Here is a 26,851-nt window from a genome sequence, read left to right on the forward strand (position 1 = left end):
AAGTCACTTCTCCCTTTTACTCTTATAATGAATGTGCCACACATAACAAAGTCACTTCTCCCTTTTACTCTTATAATGAATGTGCCACACATAACAAAGTCACTTCTCCCTTTTACTCTTATAATGAATGTGCCACACATAACAAAGTCACTTCTCCCTTTTACTCTTATAATGAATGTGCCACACATAACAAAGTCACTTCTCCCTTTTACTCTTATAATGAATGTGCCACACATAACAAAGTCACTTCTCCCTTTTACTCTTATAATGAATGTGCCACACATAACAAAGTCACTTCTCCCTTTTACTCTTATAATGAATGTGCCACACATAACAAAGTCACTTCTCCCTTTTACTCTTATAATGAATGTGCCACACATAACAAAGTCACTTCTCCCTTTTACTCTTATAATGAATGTGCCACACATAACAAAGTCACTTCTCCCTTTTACTCTTATAATGAATGTGCCACACATAACAAAGTCACTTCTCCCTTTTACTCTTATAATGAATGTGCCACACATAACAAAGTCACTTCTCCCTTTTACTCTTATAATGAATGTGCCACACATAACAAAGTCACTTCTCCCTTTTACTCTTATAATGAATGTGCCACACATAACAAAGTCACTTCTCCCTTTTACTCTTATAATGAATGTGCCACACATAACAAAGTCACTTCTCCCTTTTACTCTTATAATGAATGTGCCACACATAACAAAGTCACTTCTCCCTTTTACTCTTATAATGAATGTGCCACACATAACAAAGTCACTTCTCCCTTTTACTCTTATAATGAATGTGCCACACATAACAAAGTCACTTCTCCCTTTTACTCTTATAATGAATGTGCCACACATAACAAAGTCACTTCTCCCTTTTACTCTTATAATGAATGTGCCACACATAACAAAGTCACTTCTCCCTTTTACTCTTATAATGAATGTGCCACACATAACAAAGTCACTTCTCCCTTTTACTATTACAATGAATGTGCCACACATAACAAAGTCACTTCTCCCTTTTACTCTTATAATGAATGTGCCACACATAACAAAGTCACTTCTCCCTTTTACTCTTATAATGAATGTGCCACACATAACAAAGTCACTTCTCCCTTTTACTCTTATAATGAATGTGCCACACATAACAAAGTCACTTCTCCCTTTTACTCTTATAATGAATGTGCCACACATAACAAAGTCACTTATCCCTTTTACTCTTATAATGAATGTGCCACACATAACAAAGTCACTTCTCCCTTTTACTATTACAATGAATGTGCCACACATAACAAAGTCACTTCTCCCTTTTACTCTTATAATGAATGTGCCACACATAACAAAGTCACTTCTCCCTTTTACTCTTATAATGAATGTGCCACACATAACAAAGTCACTTCTCCCTTTTACTCTTATAATGAATGTGCCACACATAACAAAGTCACTTGTCCCTTTTACTCTTATAATGAATGTGCCACACATAACAAAGACACTTCTCCCTTTTACTCTTATAATGAATTTGAAATCAGTAGCACGGTGGTAATGCAGCAGACATGTGCAATATTCTGTTGCTAAAACAGTGCACTTGTGTCCTAGCAATTGTAATACACAAGAATCAAATAAAGAGAGATATAGGGGTTTATTCACTACAGCCCAGCAGCTTTTTAATGCATGTTATTTGCCACTCGGTTGCATTATTCGGAGATTTACAGAACCTGATTAACGCTTAGAGAGAGCAGTCCATTTTTACAGCATCGGCATTCATGGCATACCAAGAAAAATAACATTACGATAAACTTGTTGTTGCACAGGTAAGTAATTTCTATCAAAAATATTTCTTTTATTATGTGTAGCAGTCGTAATAACATTTAAGGGTCTATATAACGAGCGGGCACTGGTAACATCTAGAACAGGAGCGGCCAACTCCGGTCCACAAGGGCCACCAACAAGTCAGGTTTTATGGATATCCCAGCTTCAGCACAGGTGGCTCAATCAGTGGCTCAGTCGATTGAGCCACCTGTGCTGAAGCAGGGATATCCGTAAAACCTGACCTGTTGATGGCACTTGAAGACTGGAGTTGGCCGCTCCTGATCTAGCATGTCAGTAATTTACAATTCTCAAGTATCTTCATAAAATGCAGAATCTTTTCCCCCTAACTTTGACACACATGGCTTGATAGCCGGAGCTTATGCCGGGTGTGGCCTGAAGGTTTTATTGAAGGTGCACATAAAGATTAACAGAATCTGATACATAGAATCATAAATCAGGCGATAAGCAACAACTTCCTTTAGATTTCCTATTTCACAATAACTTATAGTTCATTGGATACAAGTTGCCAAGTCTAAGTATGTTGATGGTATTTGTTGAAATATAATATATATCACAGATTTTAGTCACCTTCCTGAACATGGCGATGGTGCCCGTCTTTCCCTTTTTCATGTTGTACCTCGAACTGTTTCATCAAGACTTGGTTTTCTTCCAAGACGAGCTTTGCTTGAGTTTGCATTAACTGCCTGTTAATGTCAAAGAGAAAAAAAAAATCATAATAATTTCATTAAATCCCAAAGCATTTAGTCAGATTATAGAGGAAATGGTTTATGTTCAACTCCATCAATAACTCTCATGTCACACCTTGTTGACTTCTAAGATGTTCTCAGAGAGCACAAGCTTACTTGAATTTTCACAGCTGAGAAGCAGATTGAAAAAACATGCAATTATAATCTGAGATGTTTTGGGAGTGGATTTAAAATGCATTCCTGTCTCGGCAGTTCAATGATTTATTTATAAAATGTGTTACCAGGAAGTAATACAGTGAGAGTTACCTCTCGTTTTCAAGTATGTCCTGGGCATGGAGTTATGATGACAAATAATACATGGTTACAAATACATAGTTACATAAGTGAACAGGGTATACATTATATACAAGACATTGCATGCACAGTTAAAGATAATATATTATAGGCATATGTAACAGTTACAGACTAGATTAAAATGCGAGATAACTTTAGATGTCAAAGAATTTAGACTGGTGGTGGCTGCGAGAGTCTCCGGTAGATTGTTCCAGTGAAAACAAGCGGACTGCTTTACGGAACTTCATTTCATCACTCAACTACAACTATTGTAGCGTCTTCTAAAAATGCTGGTTGATAAAAACCTACAATTCTTGCTATTCTGCCGTATAGAATAAAACCTTTAAACGAAACAATAATCTGAATTTTAACGCGGCGCAAAACAACGTAAACAAAATGATCTTATTAGAACATTACCAATATCCTCATCTTTTTGAAGCCAAGAAACAGCTCTAGGTCTCAGAATGGCCAGTTTTTCTCGACTTTATTAAGATACCCAAACTTTTTATATGCATATCATATTATTGTATTTTAAGTCTACCAATGTGAGTACATAGTAAACAATGTGTATTTATGTAGGCTGACATTTTTCTCTTTGCATACAAATACTGCTTTTAAAAGCAACAATCCCACCATTTTAGTATTTTTTCCTGTAATCTTCCATGTAAATTGTTCTTACCCCTCATGAACACTAATTTTTTATTTGTTTACCTCGTTGAGGGGTTTACTATAACTCCGTAGTTTCTTTCCCAACAATGATCCTTTAACCTTGAAATAACTAATCCAATATAATCTGAATATTTTTGCACAATGAACTATACGGTTACACAAAATGTTCCTCACATTTCACTGCCTTTTTGTTGACCGTCTTCCTTTGCCCTCACTCTGATTTATCCTGGCTTGGCTAAATCCCTGTCAGATTCTCATTCCACCGATTTTGGAATAGCTACAATGTACAAGTAAGCCTCTATCATTACAGCACCAGTACAGAACTAACACATTGGTTGCAACCAGGGCTTTTTTTGTGACGTACCGTGTACCGGCAACTTTTTTCCTGACTGCCTCTTAACTTCTCTTCCTGCTCCTCACCTCCGGCAGCTTCTCCTTGTAACGACGCTTCGCTATGACAATGCGGCATCAAATGACGCTGCAACATCACATGGTGATGCGTTGCCATGACAACGTGATGCTGCGACGTTATGTGATGCCACGATAATGCGACGAAGCTAGAGCAGATGAGGAGCAGAAGGTAAGAAGCCCGAGCTTTCCCCGGGTACCGGCACTGTTTGGAACACTGCAGAAGGTTCCTGCTGGGCAAACTTGTTTAAGCTTAGCTGTGATTTCTACACCTAATAATATGCATAAGAATTACCATTCTTTAGTCGTTATGTGTTTGTTTTCTTCCAGTTGCTGGTGCAATTGCTCATTCTCCACTATCACTTCTTTAACACGTGTCTTAAAATGTTTCATTTCCTCCTAAGACCAGGACAGAAACAATCAATCATACAATGATATATTCATAAGAGTTAGACAATTAATGCCAGTCTATCAAATTTCACAGTAACCTTAATCATCCATACATGAATGCATAAATATATATACACACACACAATTAATAATAATAAGTAATAATAATAGCATACTAATTTTACGTAGCACTTTACAGAGACATTTTGCAGACACAGGTCCCTGCCCCGTGGAGATTACAATCCATGTTTTTGGTGCCTGAGGCACAGGGAGATAGTGTGACTTGTCCAAGGTCACAAGGAGCCGACAGCAAGTGCCAGTCAGTGTCTTTACTCACTGAGCCGCTGCTTCTCCCAGGCTCCCCTGCTTCACACTCAGTGCCAGTCAGTGTCTTTACTCACTGAGCCGCTCCTTCTCCCAGGTTCCCCTGCTTCACACTCAGTGCCAGTCAGTGTCTTTACTCACTGAGCCGCTCCTTCTCCCAGGTTCCCCTGCTTCACACTCAGTGCCAGTCAGTGTCTTTACTCACTGAGCCGCTCCTTCTCCCAGGTTCCCCTGCTTCACACTCAGTGCCAGTCAGTGTCTTTACTCACTGAGCCGCTCCTTCTCCCAGGCTCCCCTGCTTCACACTCAGTGCCAGTCAGTGTCTTTACTCACTGAGCCGCTCCTTCTCCCAGGTTCCCCTGCTTCACACTCCGTGCCAGTCAGTGTCTTTACTCACTGAGCCGCTCCTTCTCACAGGCTCCCCTGCTTCACACTCAGTGCCAGTCAGTGTCTTTACTCACTGAGCCACTCCTCCCAATTGTAGTGTATACAATAATGTAAAGTGCATGAAAAGAAACGTTTTGTTCAACAATAACAAACATGCTTTATGTGCACTGTAGTTTGCATAATAGTCACTTGCGCATAAATGTTCTTAGAAATCAATGTAATGGTGGCTGTGTTGTGGAGGGCAAAATACAGTTGATTGCTTTTCCTGAAGTAGCATAATAGTCAAAATCTGAACACAAAAATTAAGTATTCAAGTTCCGAATTCATTGTTCCATCTGTAAAATCTGAACTTTAGACACCTATAAATGGATCTTCATATCTTGGCATTTAAATCCAAGATATACTAATTTATGAAATGCCCCTTAACACCAACCAATCTGAATAATGCCACTACAGCTTTGCACTTTAATCACACAATCTCTTCTGCCATAGCTCTTGAACACCTGAAATTCAAATGACTTTGTGATTATATTAAATCATATCATGCCATATGCATAATAATACAAATGTGGTCTCCGTCATGACTTTGCAGATCATGAACATTTAACATTTCTCTGAATATCTCAGTAGCGATGTCAACGAGCACAAATACGAACGTAAACAACTGCAGCCAATATTAAACTAGTTCACTTTTTCAAGAATAAATCAACAAGATTTGGATCAATAAGTAAGTATAGATATAGGATAAAGTATCTGTTGTCTAAGTTTAGCATAGGTTGAACTTGATGGACGTAACGTCTTTTTTCAACCTCATCTACTATGTAACAATTGTAGGTAGAAAAATTAATATTATATATTTGAATAATGATGCAACATTCTATTAGCTAATGAAAACATTTGCATTATTTTGCAGGGTGATGTAACTGTTATTGGCTATACTTCAGGCAGCCCACCTTAGGGGCTGGTAGTGGAAGTTGGGCCCAAAACCTGCAGGGCCTAACTTCTCCCTTTGGACACCCTCTGCAACCGGGACAGATGCGCAACCCCCCCCCCCCCCTCCCTTTGGCAGGTAATTCAGCCGGCATAGATAGCTACAATATGTAGACATGTTATTGTACTTGAAAGCTTGCCATAATAAAATCCTGTGGGGTGTTACAAGTTTATTTATAACACTAACATTTATGCATATTACAGACCAAAATTTAATAGGAGATTAAATCAACTGCAATTAGTAGGGTATTGGATCACTTGCAGGTTACGATGCATTTTAATATACTGTCAAAATATAAAGATGTATGTAGCAATAGATTTTAAAGTGGCAATTCAAGCCCCTTTTTTCCCCCCTTCATTTGTTTAATACAGGATTGAAGCAGGGGGTCCCCAGACCGGAACCGCATTAATTTCAGCTCTGGGGACACCCTGCTTCTGGAGGTACTTACCTCCAAAGAGGGTGCCGGTATATGCAGTTTTCATCTTGCTCATCATATGGGCCAATAGGAAGCCGAGCCTGATGAAGTCACAGATTCCAATTGGCCTGCAGGGCCCGAGAGCTTTGAAAAGCGGACATATAGTAAACTCTAGAGTGGCTTCTGGCACCCCTTACAGAGGTAAGTACCCAGAGCTGAAATTAATGTGGTTCAGCTCCGGAGACCCCTGCTTCAATTCTGGATTGCTTCTTTAAGGCATATATGTTTCACATCTGTCTAAACAGACTTATAATAATAATGTCATATATGTGCAGTTTGCCATTTATATAATGCAAGGTATCCGTGGTTTGTACCATGTTATAAAGTGGTTTGAGTATGAATGAAGATCAATGTGTGTCAGGGTTTTTGTAGAGCAATATGTTAAGCCCTCTCTGGCAGAGAAGATTAAGATAAACGCTGTTAGTAATGTCAGTCTTAGTACAGTATCACTATTATCATCACATAAGAAGTATAAAAATTAATCAAGAAAGTTAATGGAGCACATAGTACAGTATAGCACACTATTCAATAAAGGGGCACCATAATCCCTCGAGCTGGGTGCCTGCTGCAGAGCCCGCTATGGCGCACGTTGCAGAGACGTGAGCCGCCCCTCAATGGGGCCAGGCCCGCTACCCACCTTGCCCGATGCTTTGTGCAACCAGATTTCTCTGCAGACAGGAAATCTGTGTTCACAACCTGAGATGGAGCGCTGGCCACGCCCCCAGCGGTTCAGCCAATGAGGGTGAACCTGCCGGGTGACGTAATGCCTGCGCCCCCCACCACGCCACCCAGTCTTTCCCCCTGCAGCTCACCGCAGACCGGGGATCTCAGATGCAGGCGCCGCCAGCCTGGCAGGCGCAGGTGCAGCCAGGTCTGCTTCCACTGCAGCCAGGGTTTCTGGGTAATGACATGCAAACTTTTAGCTTCTTGTCCATTTTAACATGGACCCATGAGCCTTTGCCTGCCGTATTACACAGCTTTTCAGCACAGCCTTGGTTAAAGAAGTGCAGAGCCAGTAACTCGACTCACAGAAAGCCTTTTGAGTCTCACCAGTGAGGCTGGTTATACTGGCTTTGCAATGTGTCTCTCGAGCAAATACATCTCTGCGTAAGTGAAGGAAGTCACTGTTCCACTGTCCATTTGTTGGGCCGGAAGGTTGTCTTATGTGGTAGCAATGCTTAGTAAATATAACCCTATACATATATATTTTGACCACAGTGTGTGTTGAAGATAAATACAAAGTAGTAGTAGTAGTAATAACCACTAGCATCATAAACACATTAGATATACTACCTTGCACCATTTATAAGTTTTACATTACTATTACTAGGCCATTGTTTTTTAAAATAGGATGATGCTAGCAGGGCAACATTACATTGGAAGGAATGTTTGGCTAAACAGGAACAGGAGCTCTTCTTAATGTGCCAGAACCAGCGAACCACGTCTGATAACGACATATTTAGGTCAGCAACATTTTCAAATGAGAACATCTACTGAAGACCGTTTTCTAATAATGTCAGAACACGTCCCAGCCTAGGGCAGGGGTTCTCAACTCCAGTCTTCAGATCCCCCAACAAGTCTGATTTTAAGGATATCCCAGCTTCAGGACAGGTGGCTCAATAAGTGTGAGCTTCAGCACAGGTGGCTCAATCAGTCCCAGCTTCAACACGTGATTCAATCAATCAGTTCCTGCTTCAGCACAGGTGGATCTGAGCCTCTGATTGAGCCACCTGTGCTGAAGCTGGGGCATCCTTAAAACCTGACCTTTTGGGGCGAGGGGGGAGGGGGGAGGATGTCTTGAGGACTGGAGCTGAGAGCCCCTGGCCTAGAGCACATTAAAAGAAATAGACCCAGCTTCCCACGTGACCTTAGGAAAGTAACTGTCCCCTGTGCCTCAGACACCAAAAATATATTTCACTCAACCAGTGCTGCTTTCATTATCAGAAAATATCATTATCATCATCAACCATTATCAGCACAACATTTCTTTCATGGAATAGATAAGAGTGTCCGAAAAGGTGCCAGTCCCCAATCCAAGTGAAACTATGTTTAGCACAATTGAAAAATGCATAAAAGTCTATGGGGGAGTGTCACGGGAGACAAGGCAATTTACACCTTTTTTAACCGGGATCATTCGCTGAGCAAAACAAGGTAATGAAATAAATGTAAGTTTATTTGCACAAATTCGCTTACACACAATGGAACACAAAATACAGACAAAAAGACACACTTACTGGGGGTCTGGGGTCGAAAACTAGACTCGCCTAGGTGCAGGGAACACCAAGAGTTTTACCCTGACCGGGACTTAGCCCGGAATCTCCTGGTTCCCAAATCGGCATAAAGTTCCACACACCACCACTACGTTCACAACTCACATAGAACTCAAATCGGCTACAAATCGGCCTGCAATCCCAGCCACGTCCGCTACATTCAATTCTGAGAACTTGGCCGCTAAAAGCTGGACATAGAATCTGGCAGGCAGGCTTTCCTGGCGTGAAATCGAAGCCGGTTGCTCTGCTGTTCGTGCAAGAGCAACTTTGAAACGCCCGCCAGCGCGCTTACTACTGGGGATCTCCAATCTGATTGGCTTACAGATCTTTATAGTATTTTGATCTTACAGATCTTTATAGTATTTTGATCTTACAGATCTTTATAGTATTTTGATCTTACAGATCTTTGTAGTATTTTGATCTTACAGATCTTTATAGTATTTTAAGCTTCATTCACAAAACTCAGCAACCAATCATCGCGTGGGAACTTTTGCAGATGATACATTGAAAAACAGTACAATGTTACTGGGCCCAAGAGCTAACTCTTGAACCCTTATACACGGATTAGGAGGTAACCAAAAACGGGCTTAACTTTTGAGAGCCTGGTTACCCCCTCCCGTCACAGGGAGATTCACCTGGGTCATCGCTTAGTGAACCCCATCCAATGTGTTGTTTATTATTTATTGTTTATTTGGGTTGTAACTACAGTATTTGGGTTTTTCTGTAATTGCCAACTATAAAAAATGTTTTACAATGAATAGAGGAACACTTGATTCTGATTTATTTGTAGCACGCAGAGTTCTGGAATACATTGGCGTTCCCAGCATGATGGAAGATATGCGTACATTAGCAATGTTTACTGGCTACTTATGAATTTGCTGCAGTATTATTTCTTGCTGGTTCAAGAAATTCTGTTTCATTTAAGTAACGAGTGACACCACGAGTGCTCATTTGCATGTCATTACCCAGAATCCCTAGCTGCAGTGGAAGCATTGTATGCAAAGGCAGGGGTGCGCAAACATTTACGTCTGCGCCCCCTGGCCTGCTCTTCCCCCCCCTGCACGTGTCCACCCCCCACCCTTTACCTTGTCTCCGGTTTTTCTCACATCAGTGTCATGTGATGCTGCATTGTCATGGCGACGCATCGCCAGAAGCCACCGGAAACAAGGTAAGTAACATACAGAGGCCTCTCACGCTACCCCGGCATTTAACTTAAATGTTGTGGGAAAGTGTGCAGGATCTCTGTAAGCCCAGCGTTCCTGCAATTCTTTAAACCAGCCTGTGCTTATAAGATGTGCAATACAGCAGGCATAAGTTTATAGGGGTCCATGTTAAAATGGATGAGAAGTAAAAGGTGACACCCTGTGCTCATTTGCATATCATTACCCAGAATCCCCGGCAGCAGTGGAAGTACTGTTTGCCAAGAGATAAGAGGGAAAGACAGGGTTGCAGACCTAAGACGTGCAAATGCACAAGTGGTATTTTTATTTACTGTTTCATTTACAACTTTTAGCCAAGATATATGGCTGGGAGTCATCAAAACGCAGTGAGTGAAATTCATGTTAATGGCAGTTCCCGCTGGATCTGTATGTAATGCTGTGAATCGCGGTTGATGAATCTCGGCCGTAGTACATAATATACGTTCTACTTTATCTAAATCGCATTGGTGACCCGGTGATTCAACACTGCGAAGAAAACCGTGAGCGCTTCCACATAAAAAGGAAGAGAGAATGTGTGCAATATGCTCTGGGCCGGTGCTACCACTAGGGGGCTTAGGCGGTCGCCTAGGGCGGCACATTTTGGGGGGCGGCAGCAGCAGAGGAGGAAGACGGCAGGCAGCGGAAGAAAAGGACTGAGGACCATGTGAGCGGAACAGAGCAGCAAAGGAGGACGGCCGGGGAGGAGCGCGCCACAGCGGTCAGACGTGGACGTCTTTACTGACTTCCGGTGTCTGTCGTTGCTACAGTGCATCTCCTCCCCGGACGTCCTGCTGTCATCATTCCTCTTCTGCCGCTGCCTGCCATCTTACTTCTCTGCTGCCCTGCTCCTGCCATTCTCTGTCCTCTTCTCCCGTAGCTGCCTGACGTCGTCCTCCTCTGCTGCCCTGCTTTACCGAAGCCAGGGAGGTGACAGGTGGAGGATGGGTGTGAGAAAACAAGAGGAGAAAGAGGGGGTGAGGGAGGAGGAGGTGGTGAGAAAGGATGAGAAGGAGGGGGTGAGAGAAGAGGAGTGTGATTCAGCAGTGGGAGGGGTGAGAGGTGGCGTGGGAGGGGGGTGAGATGAGTGAGGATGAGGAGGGAGTGAGAGAATGGGGCTACAATAAGGAAATAAATCTGAAAGTTTGGGGGGGGGGGGGTGGCAGGGTCGCAGGGCTGAAGGTTTGCCCAGGGTGCCGACTACCCCTTACACCGGCCTTGAATGTGACTTTAAAAAGAAATGCGAGAACGTCAATCCAGCTAGAAGAGTAAATATGTTTTATTGTTGCAATAATGTTTATAGAAGTAATGATACCGTACCTCAAATGACAGGATTATATCATCCTTCTCTCTCACTCTGTCTTCGTATGCAAGTAGCAAAGGTGACAGATACTTCATATCCAGCTGAGGGAAACATTATAACAATAGATCATTAAAACAATGGGGGTTTTTTTTAACCCCCCTATTTTGAATTTTTTTTTTTTCATAAAATAGGAACTATATCAGGGGCGGGCAACTCCAGTACTAAAGGGCCACCAACAGGTCAGGTTTTCAGGATATCCCTGCTTCAGCACTGATCGTGTCTTCGACCTGTACTGAAGCAGGGATTTCCTGAAAACCTCATTGTTACAGATGTACTGTATAACAGGGGAACCAAACGATTGCCAGTTTAGGTAAGAATGTACAATTATACTATGTCACATGCTTTACGTATTAAAAAAAACAAAAAAAACACAACCAACAGAGGGGTTGTAGTATTGCTGCTTTAATGTCCTGGTTCTATATAAACCTTACATTTATGCATTTGATACGGATCAGGAAATTACCTGTGTTTACTAACTAAATACCAGCCAAACTGTATATGTAATCATTTAAAAAAAAAAGGGGGGGGGGACAAGAATTGTATCTTTGAAGTATTCTACCGTGAGTAGTAGGCACTTAATCTGGAACACCAACATTAATTATGGTCGAAGAGCAAAAACCAACTCAATGGTCACAAGTTTCTCTTGTCCGAGTTGGTCATTTTTTTGCAACCACTTTTGAACGTTATTAGCAGCAATGGGGAAAGGGAGCAGTTTGTGCATTAATCAAGGATCAATCTAGATAAGCTCATGTAATAAAAAAAGTGATTGTTTAAATTTGGTAGTCGCCAAAAAAAGACCGACTGTTTTCACCATTACATCCGCTAAAAATACACAGTGCCCTAGATAGATTAAACCTTGCAGTGGAATCATACTATTTTTAATAGCATATTTTTAATAGCATGTCCAAGCAGTGTCCTGATGAAACGTGATGGGTAGAAGAGGTGAGCATAGTATCGCCTTCCCTGTGGAGACACAAGGCCATGTTTACCAAGCAATGCTATCCCACAAAACACTCCTTGAATGGGCCAAAAGGTGCCTGCCCGTGCCAGACGGTGTCTAACGGAACAGCAGCGCTGTTGGACCACAATCTTTACTGACAGCAAAGGATTTGGGAGTGATGTGGACATTATTAAGGGTACAATTAGTAATAAAGCTAACTTACCAACCAGGGAGGTGGGGGTCCTCTTTGGGGTAATGCCCCCAGCTTTACATTCTAAAACAATGAATAAAATAAAGTCACACACACACACACACACACACACAGAGGCATTATATAACACAACCCAAGATGGATAATTGTTAATTTCTTCCATGTTGGAGGCAAGAGCCTCCATTCCTGCAGCAAAGGGGTTAAACTTGGCCTCAGCCACCGATGCAAAAAAAGGTCTTTGTCTCAAATGTTATATTCTCAAACCGCTCTTTGCTCCCTACCCTCGGACACTTAAGAGATTGTCTCTCGCTATGAATAATATATGCTAAGGAATATAATAAAATACAAAGTCCTGCCAAACCCTGGTTGCACTGGGCGAGGATTGGCTCTGAAACATTACAAATCAGAAAGCGGCATCTCAAGGGAATAACGATGTGGGATTTACTGTCAAAAAGAATTAGGAGGTGGCAAGGCGACTCTGCTGTAAAATGCTCCGTTCCTCTTCTGTAAACAGCTCAGAGAAAAGAAGTCTCAATCACAGTTCAGTGAGCTTTACCGCTTCTGCAGAATACAGGCTGCTATAAAAAGCCGCCGGGAACAAGCCAAGCAGCAATTGCTAAAGAACGTCTCCGGCAGTCCCTGTAAGTGACTTGCAGTTATTCTAATACTTTAAGTCAGTGTTTCTCTATCTTAATTCCACAAGGAACTCATATTTATATGATCCAGTTTCTAAGACACCTTACTGGTTGATAAAGTGCCCCAATAAAAAGGGTTACAATCAAAATACCATAATACTAACTTTTACATGGCGTTTTTGGCAAATGTAAATGGGTGTTGGGCTATTATTTTTACCATTGTGCAAAATCTATCATCATAAGTACACTAAAATCACATCCTTTGTTTTCCTACGAGTTCCTCGGAGGCACCTTAGGTGCTGCGGCACCCACCCTGCCTAAGAAAACTCCCAGAGGCCGCAAGTTATTTTTTCCTTTCTCACAACACGTCTGCAGGTGTACTGTTTGGGTTAGAAAAGGATAATGACAACAGTAGATTGAGTTGCTGAAAAGAAAAATTAGCAATCATGTAATCTCTTCATAATAAACTTCTGTTTATAATTAGGGATTTTGGTTTTTGGTTTTAACCGAAAAAGACCATTGATTTGTAATCTTGCATTTCCAGTTAAAACTGATAAAAACTGAAAATGAAGCATCATTAGCCAAGATCCACCTCTCGTAGCTGTCCAGCCACAGATAGGAGACCAAGGCAACACATGGATAGTATGAAAACTAAAAATAAGTGCATCGATAAACACCAAATTCAAATTTGTGTCAATTGTTTTTCTATTGTTAACACTGATAAACATGTATTTATTTTTTGAATAAAAAAACAAAAACCAAGAAAATAAACACTGATTTTACAAAAAGATAAACACAGAAAAACAGGATCCTTGTTAATAATAAACCAGTTATTAATATCCTATAGTTATCGCACGTGTTTGTGTTTCTTACGGGCAGTGTGAAATTGCACATTATACGCCCCCTCGTAACAAACTTCATACTCTTTTGAACCTTTGTAGAGGTCAAATAAATTGAGCTCATAAAAAGGAGCCTAATTATATAGTCAGTGGTATTAACACTGTGATAAGGTGCATTTTTTTTAGCAAGCAGTATATCAAACTATGTTTAGGAGAAGATGTGGAAATAGTTTTTGGTAACGTTTGGTTATACTTTCAATGATCAACTCATTCTATAAAGAAAAGCCAAGTTCTCATTTACTATGTTCGAGAATTATTTATCACATTGCACGTTTTTTGTTGCAAATCAAAGTATTATACTATATAGTAAAATGTATCAGTAGTATGCATACTTCACTCCATTGTCATAACAGTCGGCCCTAAAATCCATCTAACACACACGTTACAACATATTTAATGTTTCTTTAGGTTATTCCATGCAAGCCTGCATCTTAAATAACGATGTAAGGCGGCTCATTAACCAGCAAATAATGAAAAAAACGCATCTCAAAATTAAAAGGATAACATAAGAAACACATGAAAAATAATGGAGTTCCTTCCCCATGATCTCTAAAACGTATGGTGTTGCAAGTAAATGTACAAAATCAGAGAACAGATACTCTTATAAAACATACAGTTAGTTGTTTTCTTGCAACATGAAATATTAAATAAAAAATATGATTTAGTTTTTAAATCATCATCAACAACAACAACAACAGTGTTGCACATCTCAGGCATGACTACCAGAATATATTTCTGAGGCTTTATGAATGCAAAAATAATGTGTTTATTTCAAGCACTTTAATTCAATTACTGGCTGCAAATATGTATTTCTGTGGTTTTGGTTGAAGCATTAAATCCAGACTTGAAATACATTTGTGTTTCTCCTTGCCGTTACCGTAAATGTTCCTATCACATTGCCTTCTAAGTGAAGCATTCTGTGAAGGAAAATATCTTACATTATTCATTAGATGGGACCACTGCATGCAATGTGTGGGAAGTGTGCCCACTGAGAGCATTTAACAATCAATGAAAAGAAGTAGCATTAGGACACAATGCATGGGGCGCGTTTTGGACACAGTCAAATTTGCAGGTGTAGCAAAATGTTGTAATACCGTGTTCTTATTCCAATTAAATGTACTGTATGTCACTTTGGAAAGCAATCCAACACATACCATTAGTGACCAAGGACAAATGTTCAGCACAGACTATACTGGAAGTATATCAGATCTGCTGTGGATATTATTAGGGTATGTAGCATTTTTCTTCCAATGGAATTAAGCTTGGTTTACAAACTATCATGGAATGCAATGATTTATTCTCCCTCCAGTTGTACAGAGCTATCCACTGATGGAAGTGCACAAAAGGTACAGGTACTACTGTATATGCTGCAATGCAAAACAGCAAAATCCTGCTGAACAAATATGGACCAGCAATTCCCTAACAGGGGGTTCAGGAACCCCTATGGGTTTGTGAGATGTCTCCTAGAGGTTCGGCAAAAAAGATCTGTAATGGCATCTCCCAGGCAGTAGAGTGGGTTCTGAGCCTGTGTGAGCGCTGAGCACTTAGTAAGGCCCCAAACTGCACCTTAGCATGGGGGGGGTTCACCATCACTTACAGCAAGAGCTTCCAAAGTCACCCCCATATTGCTTTGCATCCACAGCAGCAAGGCATTGTGCGGTGCGACTTTTTAAGCTCCTGTAGCGATTGACAGTTATAACCCCCATTATGTCTGCACAACAGAGGTGCAGTTTGGGGCTCAAATAAGTGTGTGTTTCCCACAAACTCAGGGCACTATACCGCCTGGGATCAGTCACACAGTTTTTTTTAGCGATATTCTGATGAGTCGGCAATAAGATTTATTAAATAGGGGCACGTGGAACAAATCTCTTCTAGCAGGGGATGCACAACAGAATCGGACAGCTGGTCGCGACAGTTTTGCTGCAACCAAGACTGTGTCGGCATTAGGCCATTGAGGGATTTTTCGCCGCAGCTGTCCCATCGCTGGACACTCAGCCGCCGGCTGTCAATAAGTAAGTTAACTTAAGGGGTTTTAGCAGAATGGGTACGTGGTTTGTATGTTAAGGGGCTAAGGTTTTTAGGGTCGGGGTAGCGTTAGTATTAGGGGGTTTTAGAGTAAGGTTAGGTAGGGGCTTACCTTGGTGACGAAACAGCCGGCGGCAAGGAGAGACACGGCAAATGCCCTAGACCATGTGCACAATGTAAAAAAAGGTGTGAACCACTGAAAAAGACATCTATGTATATTTGTACCTAATGGAGAACATTTTTAAAGTAAAAGAATATTTGTATTTTCTGATCGAGTGTGATGACACTTATTGACTTCACTGAACGGTTAAACTGTTACTACACATTAAAATAAGCTTCATAAACAATACCTCTTCCTTGGCCAAAGGACGATATTTTGTTTGGTAGCGGCTCAATTCTACATTAAGCCGATGGACAGTCATCTTTAAAGCATCATTTTCATCCACCAATTCTTGAGCCTCTCCCCTTAGTGATATCAGCTCAGCTGCATCAGCTAAAATCAAGACATTTTTAGTAGTACAAAAGTAACCACAACTTTGTTTTCACAACTCCGTGTATTGTGTATTTGTCATTTTTGTTGTCAGTTTGCGTCAGTTATTTTATGCCAAAATTTTAACCTTTATCAGATATTCTTATCAATCCATTTTCAAATATTTCTGCCCAGATATAGGACTAGAATAAACGAATCCCATCTCCTTGCTGTTAAAGTAATGCGTTGTTGCTGGTGTAAAAGATGTGCTTTTCCCCGTACTGTAAAAGGCAGAGGCTCTTATTCTATATGCTGGGAAGCAGTCTTTTATTTGTCATTCATTTTAATCTTCTTTACAACATGATGAATGAGTGCCAAATTAAAAGGCTTTTAGTTTTTCCTCCATGAAAGTCAAAATTGGTATCTAAGTGAAACCCACAACGTAACCTTCTTACTTAAAATGCACGAAAATCCAGCTAAAGAGCAGGAATGGGAAGGTGCACAGCTCTGTAAATGAAAAAGGCACCTACAAGATGTGTGTGGCAGTATTAAGCAAAAAAACTAACGCGTTTCGCACCTCCTGGCACTTTGTCAAAGCACTTGGGGGCGCGAAACATGCAGGTTTTTTGCTTCATGCTGCCACACACCTTGTTGGTGCCCTTTTCATTTACAGAGCTGTCCACCTTCATGTTCCTGTTCTTTAGCTGGACTTTGTCTTCACCATTCCCGTTGGAAGCACGCCTATGGAGGTTGGACGTGACGGGTCTTGTGAGTAAAAAACATTTTCAATATATCGCTGGGGATACTGAACTGAGAAGTATGATCTCCCTTATACATAGAAGACCTCATTTCTTTCCTCTCTTAAAAGTCGGGATATTAGAGGTACAAGACGGACGGTTGGCGACGGTGACATTTTTGGGGACTTATTGATCAGTTCCCCTGTTCTTCCTTACCAAATTGACTATTCAGTGCTTTCATTAGTGAGCAGTTATATGTACTCAGTACATGGGAACATATCAAGCTAATGAAGATAATACTCGGACCCATGTAGGTTCACCAAATGCCTCTTACGAAGTTTAATACAACATCAACAATTGCTATTGCATGATTTATAACCACAATTTTCTATACTTATCCTGATTAACTCTGTGGCACTGACATTCAACTTTTTGGTTCTCTTCTATTATTACTTAAAATGCAGTCATTTCGCTTTGGTTTAGAAAACATTAAATTCAATCCTTTATTTATGCTTTAGATTTTCCAAAAGTACAGTCTGAAGTAACTTTTACCTTCTTTGTGCTGTTTCTTCCAAGATTCCTCAAGACCTCTCTTTTCCTTTTTTAAATTCTTAAGTTGTGTCCGCAATGACTTTATTTGCTGTTTCAGTTCCTGGAGTTGAATGGCCAGCTCCTGATTTTCATCTGTCAGATATTGATTTCTGGTCTTTACTTGTTCAATTTCATCCCTACTCAGCTCTTGATCTGTAGTATTTCTTTCATCTGTAGAATGTGATACATTAAACACACCAACCTGAAAATTTGCTTTCTGTACACTCAGCAAATGATAAATCACATAAAACTTCCACAGGTGCCCTGAATGATTAACAACCCCGACCATGGGATAAGCAATCTGAAGAATAATGAAGCATTAAAACACTGCTGTTTTGTATCGGTTAAGTACTTTGTACATCTTAATGCATGCAATTTCTGTGTTTCAGATGAACGCTATGTCACAAGATGGCTGTATTCCAGGACATAGTATCCTTGCTCTCACAGTCTTCTACACACCGAAACTGCTTGGTCACAACGGGCACTAAACCCAACAAAACATTTAGCAGCTCAGCTGTCATGTTCTCCTGTTGTACTGCTGACTATTTAAAAGGCGCAATCCCATATAGGCGGTCAGTTATATTTCTTACAGGCCTCGGATTAGGGAAGTGTTTGTCAATCAAGTGTTTTCTTTCCCCTTATCCCACCGTGTCCTAAACAGAGAGCCGATAAAGATAAGGGGAGGGCGGGACTCTGGCTGTACAAGCACTTCCTCATCACACAGTGACATCATAAAGTGATAATCACACAGACTGGAGCAGCCAGAGGAAATCTAATCCCTCCCAAATCTCACCAACATATACATTCAAAATACTTATAGGTGTCAGATTTGGATTATAAAAAAAAAAAAAAGAAGGATGAGACCCCTTAAACATGTCACTGAAATTAGTTCACTTTGGTCCAAGGAGAGGTTGCCCCTTTAAATGATTAGGTTATTAGGCTGCTGCAAACCCATTTTTTAAAATATATTTTGGCATATATCTATGAAACTAATTGGATCGCAGATGGCGCTTCCCGGAGGATTAATGATCGGATACATTTAGATTCCTGCCTTTCACAGTATGTGTGGTAAGAAGTATACTACATGGGTGCTGCAATGTGTTCCAGCCGGCACTTGAAGCCACTAAATAAATGTGGATCTGACGACCAGTGACAAGCTAGACAAGTTTCATGAGCGAGTGCTTTCTTCCATGCAATACATTCTCTCCACATATGCATTTTGTTCTCATAGTACGAGGATCCCTGCTGCTTTAATGGCTTGTACACTTTTCAGAAGCACATTCTTTGATCTCCAAGTTTCAGCAGTTCCTTTTGTACTCCAGTGAATTACTATATATTCCCCGTTGCATTATTTTGCAACAGAGCTCCATGTTACACAAAATAAAAGCCTATTCATTCTGTTTTTAAAAGGCAGTCGTCAGACATTGTGTGTAAGGTGACAGATAACACTGATAAGATCAACTAAACAATGTCATTTTAGTATTAACTTATAATTATCGTATAATTAGTATGTTAATGTCTTCTATGAAGTCGGCCATAATATATTTGATTTATATTTAATTTAGCCAAAACATGGTCAAGATCTATTTAACGCAGCTGTTTTTAGGACCCTCCCAAGATGGCGGCTGTGGAGCCTGCGTCTGAGCCAATTAGAAATAGCGGTCTTTTTGATTACGGCTACTGATCGGACTCTCTGACTGTTTCCTGCGTGCAGCAATTTTAGACATCAAAAAATGCTGGTATGCCTGACGGTGAATCACCGGGCTGTCATTGGAAAAACATTAATGGCCCTGTCCTAGGAACCGTCCCAGTCAAACAATGTGAAAAATCCATCTAGAAGCGCGAACTGCAGCTTTAATAGTGAGAGCTTTGCAAAATCCATAACGTATCACTGCTCTCAATGAGATGGGAGTTCGCTTTTTAAATCAATGTGAATACAAAAAAAGTCGTTCTGCTGCACACAGGAAATATAGCCATATAAAAAAAATACCTGAGCTGCACCCGAGGCTGATGTATCGATTTTAATACTAATGCTTACAAATTCATGAAAAGCAACATAACTTATTTTGAGGAGAGGAATGACACAACAAACAAGCATTATCCTACCTGATTTCATTACTTTGGTAGTTTGTTTTCTTCTTGGAGACTTCCTGCTGGTCTCTGTGTCAGCGCGAGGCACAGGAGAGACGGCAGGTGAATCAATCTTGCACTCTGAATAAAGTTACAAAACAACTTGTTAACATGATTTTAAACACATACAATTTAAAGTAGAAGCCTGCGATCAATTCTCCTTCTGTTTTCTTTGTTTTTAATCTCCTCTTTCCAAAGCGGTTTTTACTTTTTAAACTCTGATGCTTCATTCAGGAGAAAGAAGCATTTAAAATATGAATTGCCCGTGAGGTTAAAAGGAAGCTCTCCCCAGAGCCTAGTACCGTCTAAATGTTACCATGGTAACCTCAGAAGCTAGAGTTTTAGATCATATTTTTAGCACTACAAAAACATTAATAAAAATAAGTCGCAGAACATGCTCGGGGCAAGATACGAACATTATACGAGTAAAAACTCATATACTTCTGGGGCGATTGAGGCTTTAAAATAAAATCATAATAAAAAGCATGAACAGTGGATCACAGATAGCAATAGAAAGTTTGTTTGAACCATATCTCATAAAGAACAAACAGTATCAACTCTTATTATATTAAATGACACCAATTCGAAAACATTTTTTTTTTAAATCAGACTTTGAAGTTAACGCCAGAGAAACAGAGATTCTGTTCCAGTGGTTTTATCGGTCTCTGCCTCAGGAGACTACAAGTGCTTTACGGGCTGGATTTATGTTACTCTAAGGGTGCGTCCATGTTTATAGCGCGATGAATCCCATTAATGCGAATGGAAATGTCTATAGTGCGCGCACGTCGTGAAGAGCGAAACTACAGGAGAAAAATTATTTTGTCTTTGTAGAGCGATGGCAGTGTCACGGGAGCGGTTTAGCCAATGAGAGCAAAACAGCTCCATGACGTCACTGCCACGCCCCCGACATGCCTCCCTGTCACATCTGCATACAGAACTGAAATCTCTTCTGCTGCAGGAGTGCGTGACCCCGCGGGCACGCTCGTACTAACCATGGACACAGCCTAATACGCACTGTGTAGTAACAGAGGAGAGAGAGGGAGTAGGGGGTATGATAACATATCAACTACTTGTTGGTCCAATAAAAGTTATCAGTTTTCGAACTTCTCAGGTTAGGACCCCATGAAGAACCCGGAGAGGTTTGAAAGCTTGTCATATCAACCACTTCCTCTCTGTCCTTTGTTACCAAAAGGAAGAGAGGACCAACACGGCTACCCACCCGTCTTTGCTGGGATAGGTGTCAAATCTATGGAAGAATACTCTGTATTCAGAAATGGACATGACCTAGATGACTTTTCTAAGCGTACCCGGGATGGACACTGGGACATAAATCCTTTATCCTGGAGAATGGATGATACATGTCATTCACCATGTCACCTGTAAACATTACAGATAGGGATTGCAGTTTTAACCAAGAGTGTGGAAATAACAGGACCAACCTACACGTCCAGCTAGAACGGATAAAAACAAAACAGAAATCAAACATCCGTTTCCTATTGAGAACCACCTTCTGTAGCACTAACAGCACTAAGGCTGCGGCCCCAGTGTCGGCTCCTGCACGCGTGCCTGGCGGTGCGCGCCCAGGTGCCAACCGCAATCTGTGGTCAGTGCTGGAGCTGCATGGGGGAAGAACAGATTGCGACAGAGGGGGCTGCCGGGGCGTAGCCGTGACGTCCCTCGGCTGGTTCGCCCTCATTGGCTGAACCGCCGCAGTGATGTGACCAATGCTCGGCCGCTGCACCAAAAAACAAAAATCTTGTCTTTTGGCCAAGGCGCGCACGCACACACGCCAACTGGGGCCTGCCCCATAGAGGGCTGTGCCTTGTATCCAGTGCGCACGCCTTAGGACACGCCACAGCGGCCACTGGGGACTTACCCTAAGAGACTACAGTAAATGAAAGAGTATGAAACCCCCAAAATAATGCACACTTATACACCAATTCACATAAATGTCCCATTGTGTTCTGATGATAGCACTGAAACAGGTTAAAACATATATTTATAATAATAAGCACTTTTTTTTACAAAAATGAAGATGAGAGAGACAGAGAAAAATGTCAGTGAAAGTGAGGCACTCCTATAATACACAATGCCAGCTCTGAAACTATGTGTAGCACAAAAGCAAAATGGACCCAGCAGACCTGGACTTCAATAAGTGGAGTTTATTTACACGGTTTATTTATACACACCATAAATATGTTAAAAATAATAATAATACTTTCGGCTGCCCACTTGAGCCTTTATCAATGCTCCCAACGCCGAAACGTTGGGCCAATAAAAGACTTTTTCTTTGCATATTTACTAATGCCTATCCCTTTGTTATATTCGTACAGTACCTTATAGATACTCTGATAGCCAGACAACTGTAGATCTGCTGCTTATACTAATTAAGTGTGTGCCGCAATGCTTTGACACTGGTGTGTGCGAACACTCACACTCGCACTTTCCTATAAATGGCATTAAGACCAGTAGGGAAGCAGAGAACACAAAGTGAATATGACCTTAAGCATGTGGATCTCTTGGGACCGAAAGGTTAGGAGATGACTAACAGCATCCATGCTTTGCTTTAAAGCTTCCGTATAGTGTACTATACTATACAAGGACTCTAGGAGAAGGACGTATTGAAACATGTTTCTTGACAGCTTTGCAGAACCTGACAGCAGGAGCTTCTTTTCCATGTAATCTACATAGACAACATTTTGCTTTTAACAACTTGCACAATCCCACCATTTGTATCTTCTATTCTGGGTCTAAAACTTGATATATAAATTAAAGCAGAAATAGCTCTTTTTTTACTCTCTCCCCCACTGCCCTTTATTTTATTTTTACAGCATGGGAATCGAGGGGCCTCAAGTTGAAAGAAAATGGCAGTTCAAACCTTGCAGGCCCCACGAGACAAGCACCCGTTGTAGCTTCCTATTGAGCATCCATTTAAATCCCCTGGAGAAACCAGGAAGTAATGCCGGTATCATCGCCAGTAAGCATCTTTGGTACCGGGGGGTCACTAGAGCTGAAAATACTACCATTCAGGTCTGGGGGTCCCCCAGTTCCTAGCCCATAAAAAAGGTGGGGGTCAAAATGGTAGGATTTATGCTTTAAACCAGGGGAGTGCAATTTTTTTTCTCCTGCGCCCCCCTGCCTTTTGACCTCTTCCCTGTGCGCCCCTCCTCCCCCCCCCCCTACCTTGGTTCAGACGTTCTGGGCGTCATGACGTCATGGCCCTGCGGCATTGCCATGGTGACACGTCTCCAGAAGCCGTCTGAACCAAGGTAAGTGCATTTTAGAGAGGCCTTCGCCGCTTCCCCAGCATTTAATTTAAATACCTTGGGGAAGCATGCGGGGCCTCTGTAAACCCCGCGCCCCCCGCATATAATCTTGCACCCCCCTGCTTTAAACCATGGGTGACCAACTAGAATTCTCAAGGACCACCAACAGGTCAGGTTTTAACAATATCCCTGCTTAAGCACAGGTGGCTCAATCAGTGCCTCAGTCAAAGACTGAGCCACCTGTTCTGAAGCAGGGATACCCTGAAAATCTGACCTGTTGGTGGCCCATGAGGACTGGAGTTGGCCTCTCCTATTCTAAACAAATATATACACACACAAAATGAAAGAACAATGCACCAAAAAACAGCTTATCGTGAAATGATGATATATATATATATATATATATATATATATATATATATATATATATATATATATATATATATATATATATGCAAATATAGCTGTATGCTCATCTGCATGTCTTAGGCAGGTCTGCAACCCCGCCTTTCCCCATTATCACCCAGCATACAGCACTTCCACTGCAGCAAGGGATTCTGGGAAATGACATGCAAATGAGCACACAGTGTCACTTTTTGCCTCAATAACCATTTTTAACATGGTTCCCTATAGGCTTAAGCTTGCGCTGCATGGTCACAGCTTTGAGCACAGCCAGGGTTAAGGTGCATACCCAGAAAACCACCCACAGACAGCTGTTTCGACCTTGATGGGTCTCATCAGTGTGGGGTTGATTTTATATATATATATATATATATATATATATATATATATATATATATATATATATATATATATCATCTATCATGTGCATTGTTTTACTGAACTAATGTACACGTGTGAAAGAAACTACTTATTTAAAAAAATAAAAAAAACCACCACAATGATAAGTGCTATTCTCCAAAACAACTGAAAAATTAAGTTCTGTATACTGTATACATATATTTGAAGACAGGAGTGACATCTTGTCTTTCTATTTAGATTATTTAAATGCTAGTTTAATTCTATTATTTTTCTTGGACATTGTTGGTTTTGCTTTATATCAAACAGCTTCAAGGACTTTGGGAGAGTATTTTTTTCTATTCCATCTGTGTGAGTCATAGACTGAAACCAGACATAATTGTACTATTTATCCATCAAAGTAGACCATATTTTTTTTTTCACACAACAAATGGATCTATTTTTGTAGTTCCACTCTTTGAACATAGAAGTGTTCCTATTCAAGGAAAAATCCAAAAAACAGAAGCTACTGAAAAAAAGGGGGTAGTTTTCAGCTATTAGCGCCTCTTTGTGATACGAGTGTGAGAAGCACATCTTTCTGTAATGCACATTTTATACTGCAGTACGTTAAAATAAAAGTGACTCATGGCGTGTCATACCTTGCGGGGTAACAGGGTTTAACATCTTTGGAACATTCTCCAAATCGGGTTGGTCAGAAGACATTTCACTCAGATCATCAACTATGGCCACAGTTTCTGGGAGATTTTTCTGAGGGATAAACAGAAGAGACATTAATGTCATTTATTAAAAATGTTGGTTTAGTCATCTCTGTATGTATGTAGGCATGTGTTTATTTATACGATATACACAACACTTTACAGAATGACAGTGTGATACAGACAGTACAGGGAGAGAATATACAACGTTTCACAAGTGCGTTAAACAGTAACAATAGGAATTAGGGAGCTCCTGCCCTACAGAGCTTAAAATCTAAAATCAAAAGTGGCCAACTCCAGTCCTCAACAACTGGGCTACTGATTGAGCCATTTGTGCTGAAGCAAGGATATCCTTAAAACCTGACCTGTTAGTGGCCCCTGAGGACTGGAGTTGGCCACTCTTGCTCTAAATGGAATAATGGAAGACATACAGAATACAATAGAAACAAGCAGTATAGCACATATGTGTGGCTGGATCAGGAGTGAGAGGTGTAGCCTCATGCCAAACTTAATCAAGTGCCTTGCTGAGAAAGTAAGATTTCAGGCATAAAAAGGAGGAATGTGGGGAGCAGGTTCTACAGGTAGGCAAAGTGAAAGGGGTTTGAGACGCGTGAGAGTGCATGGAGACAAATGGAGCAGAGAGGAGACGGCCTTCAGCAGAGTGTAAGGGATGAGAAGGGGGTATAATGGGAGATTACAGCCGCGATGTAAGAGGGGGTAGAAGAATGTAGATTCTTGAAAGAGAGGAGGAGAATTGTATAGTTAATGCAGAGTTTGATGGGGAGCCATTGAAAGGATTTCAGGAGTAGAGACGATTTAACTCTTGCAGCAATATTTTGGATAGATTGTACAGGATGGAGTTGGGAGGCAGGAAGGACTGAGAGGACAAGGTTGTAATAGTCAAGTCGGGAGATAATAAGGGTATGTATGAGAGTTTTAGTAGTGGAGCAACATAAGAAAGGGCGGATTTTGGCAATGTCGCAGACAAAAGAAATCGAAAATCGGCAGGATTTAGCAACAGCATGAATATGAAAGGAGAAAGCGAGGGAGGAATTGAATATTACACGCAGGCAGCATGGATGAATAGTATTGGTGTTATTGAGTCTGACAGAAAATGGAGCAATTGGGCTTGGTGTAGGTGAAATTATTATGAGCTCTGTTTTAGACATAAGTTTCAGGCACGGAAAGACCATCATGCCTGAAAGAGAGAGGCAATCAACCAGTGACTTGGGACTGGATGTTAGGAGTACGCTTAGGAGTTGAAAGATACATTGGTGTATCGCCTGCATAGAGGTGATGTAAGAAACGAGATCACTACGTGAGAGTCTATATAGAGAGAAAAGGAGTGGTCCCTGACTGAGGACTGTCAACAGGTCGACAGGAGAAAAGGAAGAACTAGCAATGGAGACACTGCAGAATAAGAGGAGAACGCTGTGTTATAAATACCAAGAGGAATAATTTGCAGGAGTTTAGGGTAGCCAACACTGTCAAAAGCAGCAGAGGTCAAGCAGAATCGGAAGGGAGAAGAGCGCTGAGAGTTTGCAGCGTAGATCTTTTCTACTTTGCGGAGGGTAGTGTCCGTGGCATGAGCAGTTCGGAAGCTAGATAGCAATGGGTCTGTTGAGGAAAATTGAGTAAACGTGAAGAAACTTGGATGTAAAAGGCAGGAGAGAGACAGGGCGATAGTTAGAGGAGGGATTATGATCAAGGGTGTTGGTTTTAAAGATACAGTATTTGTGACTATTGCATGTTTGAATGCAGAGGGAAAGGTAGTTTAGTGAGGTGAAAATGTGTGCAAGTAGAGGGAGCAAATGGGGATGAGATGAGAGGAAATGGGATCAAGGCTGCACAGATTGTACAATAAAAAAATATAATTAATGCAAAAAAAATAAAAATAATCAATGAACTCACAATGACATACATTATCCACCTTGCTCGCCTTATTAGCATTATAGAAACAATTTGATAAAAACTGACTTCCTGTATATTTTAAACATCATAATGGTAATTAAAATCAGGGTTTTTTTAAATCCTAATGTTTCACCTCAACTAATTACAGAGATTTGATGATCATGGTAATCTTGTCACAAACAGTTTTAGTTTCTGTATTTAAACAGACAGCTCCCCCTGCTGGCAGCATTACAAACTACAACCAGTTGTGTGCAGTATA

At 40.9% G+C, this 26,851-nt stretch overlaps 2 protein-coding genes across 6 annotated transcripts in view; one reads left to right on the top strand and one right to left on the bottom strand.

The window, feature by feature from the left end:
- Nucleotides 1-6,058, top strand: part of LOC142469746 (E3 ubiquitin-protein ligase RNF182-like) — a 38,489-nt gene extending 32,431 nt beyond the window's left edge. For both annotated transcript variants that reach the window (XR_012789076.1, XR_012789075.1), the window contains exon 4: nucleotides 5,943-6,058. The gene's annotated coding sequence lies outside the window, so the exon portion shown is untranslated. The remainder of the gene's footprint in view (nucleotides 1-5,942) is intronic.
- CEP89 (centrosomal protein 89) overlaps nucleotides 1-26,851 on the bottom strand; it is a 91,046-nt gene that overhangs the window by 58,248 nt on the left and 5,947 nt on the right. For 2 of the 4 annotated variants that reach the window (XM_075576353.1, XM_075576351.1), the window contains exons 5-12: nucleotides 24,625-24,733; nucleotides 19,938-20,042; nucleotides 17,793-18,002; nucleotides 16,385-16,527; nucleotides 12,488-12,538; nucleotides 11,282-11,365; nucleotides 4,224-4,327; nucleotides 2,400-2,515 (exon numbers count right to left, since the gene is read on the bottom strand). In XM_075576353.1, coding sequence (XP_075432468.1) covers nucleotides 2,400-2,515; nucleotides 4,224-4,327; nucleotides 11,282-11,365; nucleotides 12,488-12,538; nucleotides 16,385-16,527; nucleotides 17,793-18,002; nucleotides 19,938-20,042; nucleotides 24,625-24,733 — 922 coding nt within the window. The remainder of the gene's footprint in view (nucleotides 1-2,399; nucleotides 2,516-4,223; nucleotides 4,328-11,281; nucleotides 11,366-12,487; nucleotides 12,539-16,384; nucleotides 16,528-17,792; nucleotides 18,003-19,937; nucleotides 20,043-24,624; nucleotides 24,734-26,851) is intronic. The other 2 variants (XM_075576352.1, XM_075576355.1) reach the window with 2 other exon arrangements.

The sequence above is a fragment of the Ascaphus truei genome, chromosome 19, assembly GCF_040206685.1.
Source record: "Ascaphus truei isolate aAscTru1 chromosome 19, aAscTru1.hap1, whole genome shotgun sequence".
Classification (NCBI taxonomy): domain Eukaryota; kingdom Metazoa; phylum Chordata; class Amphibia; order Anura; family Ascaphidae; genus Ascaphus; species Ascaphus truei.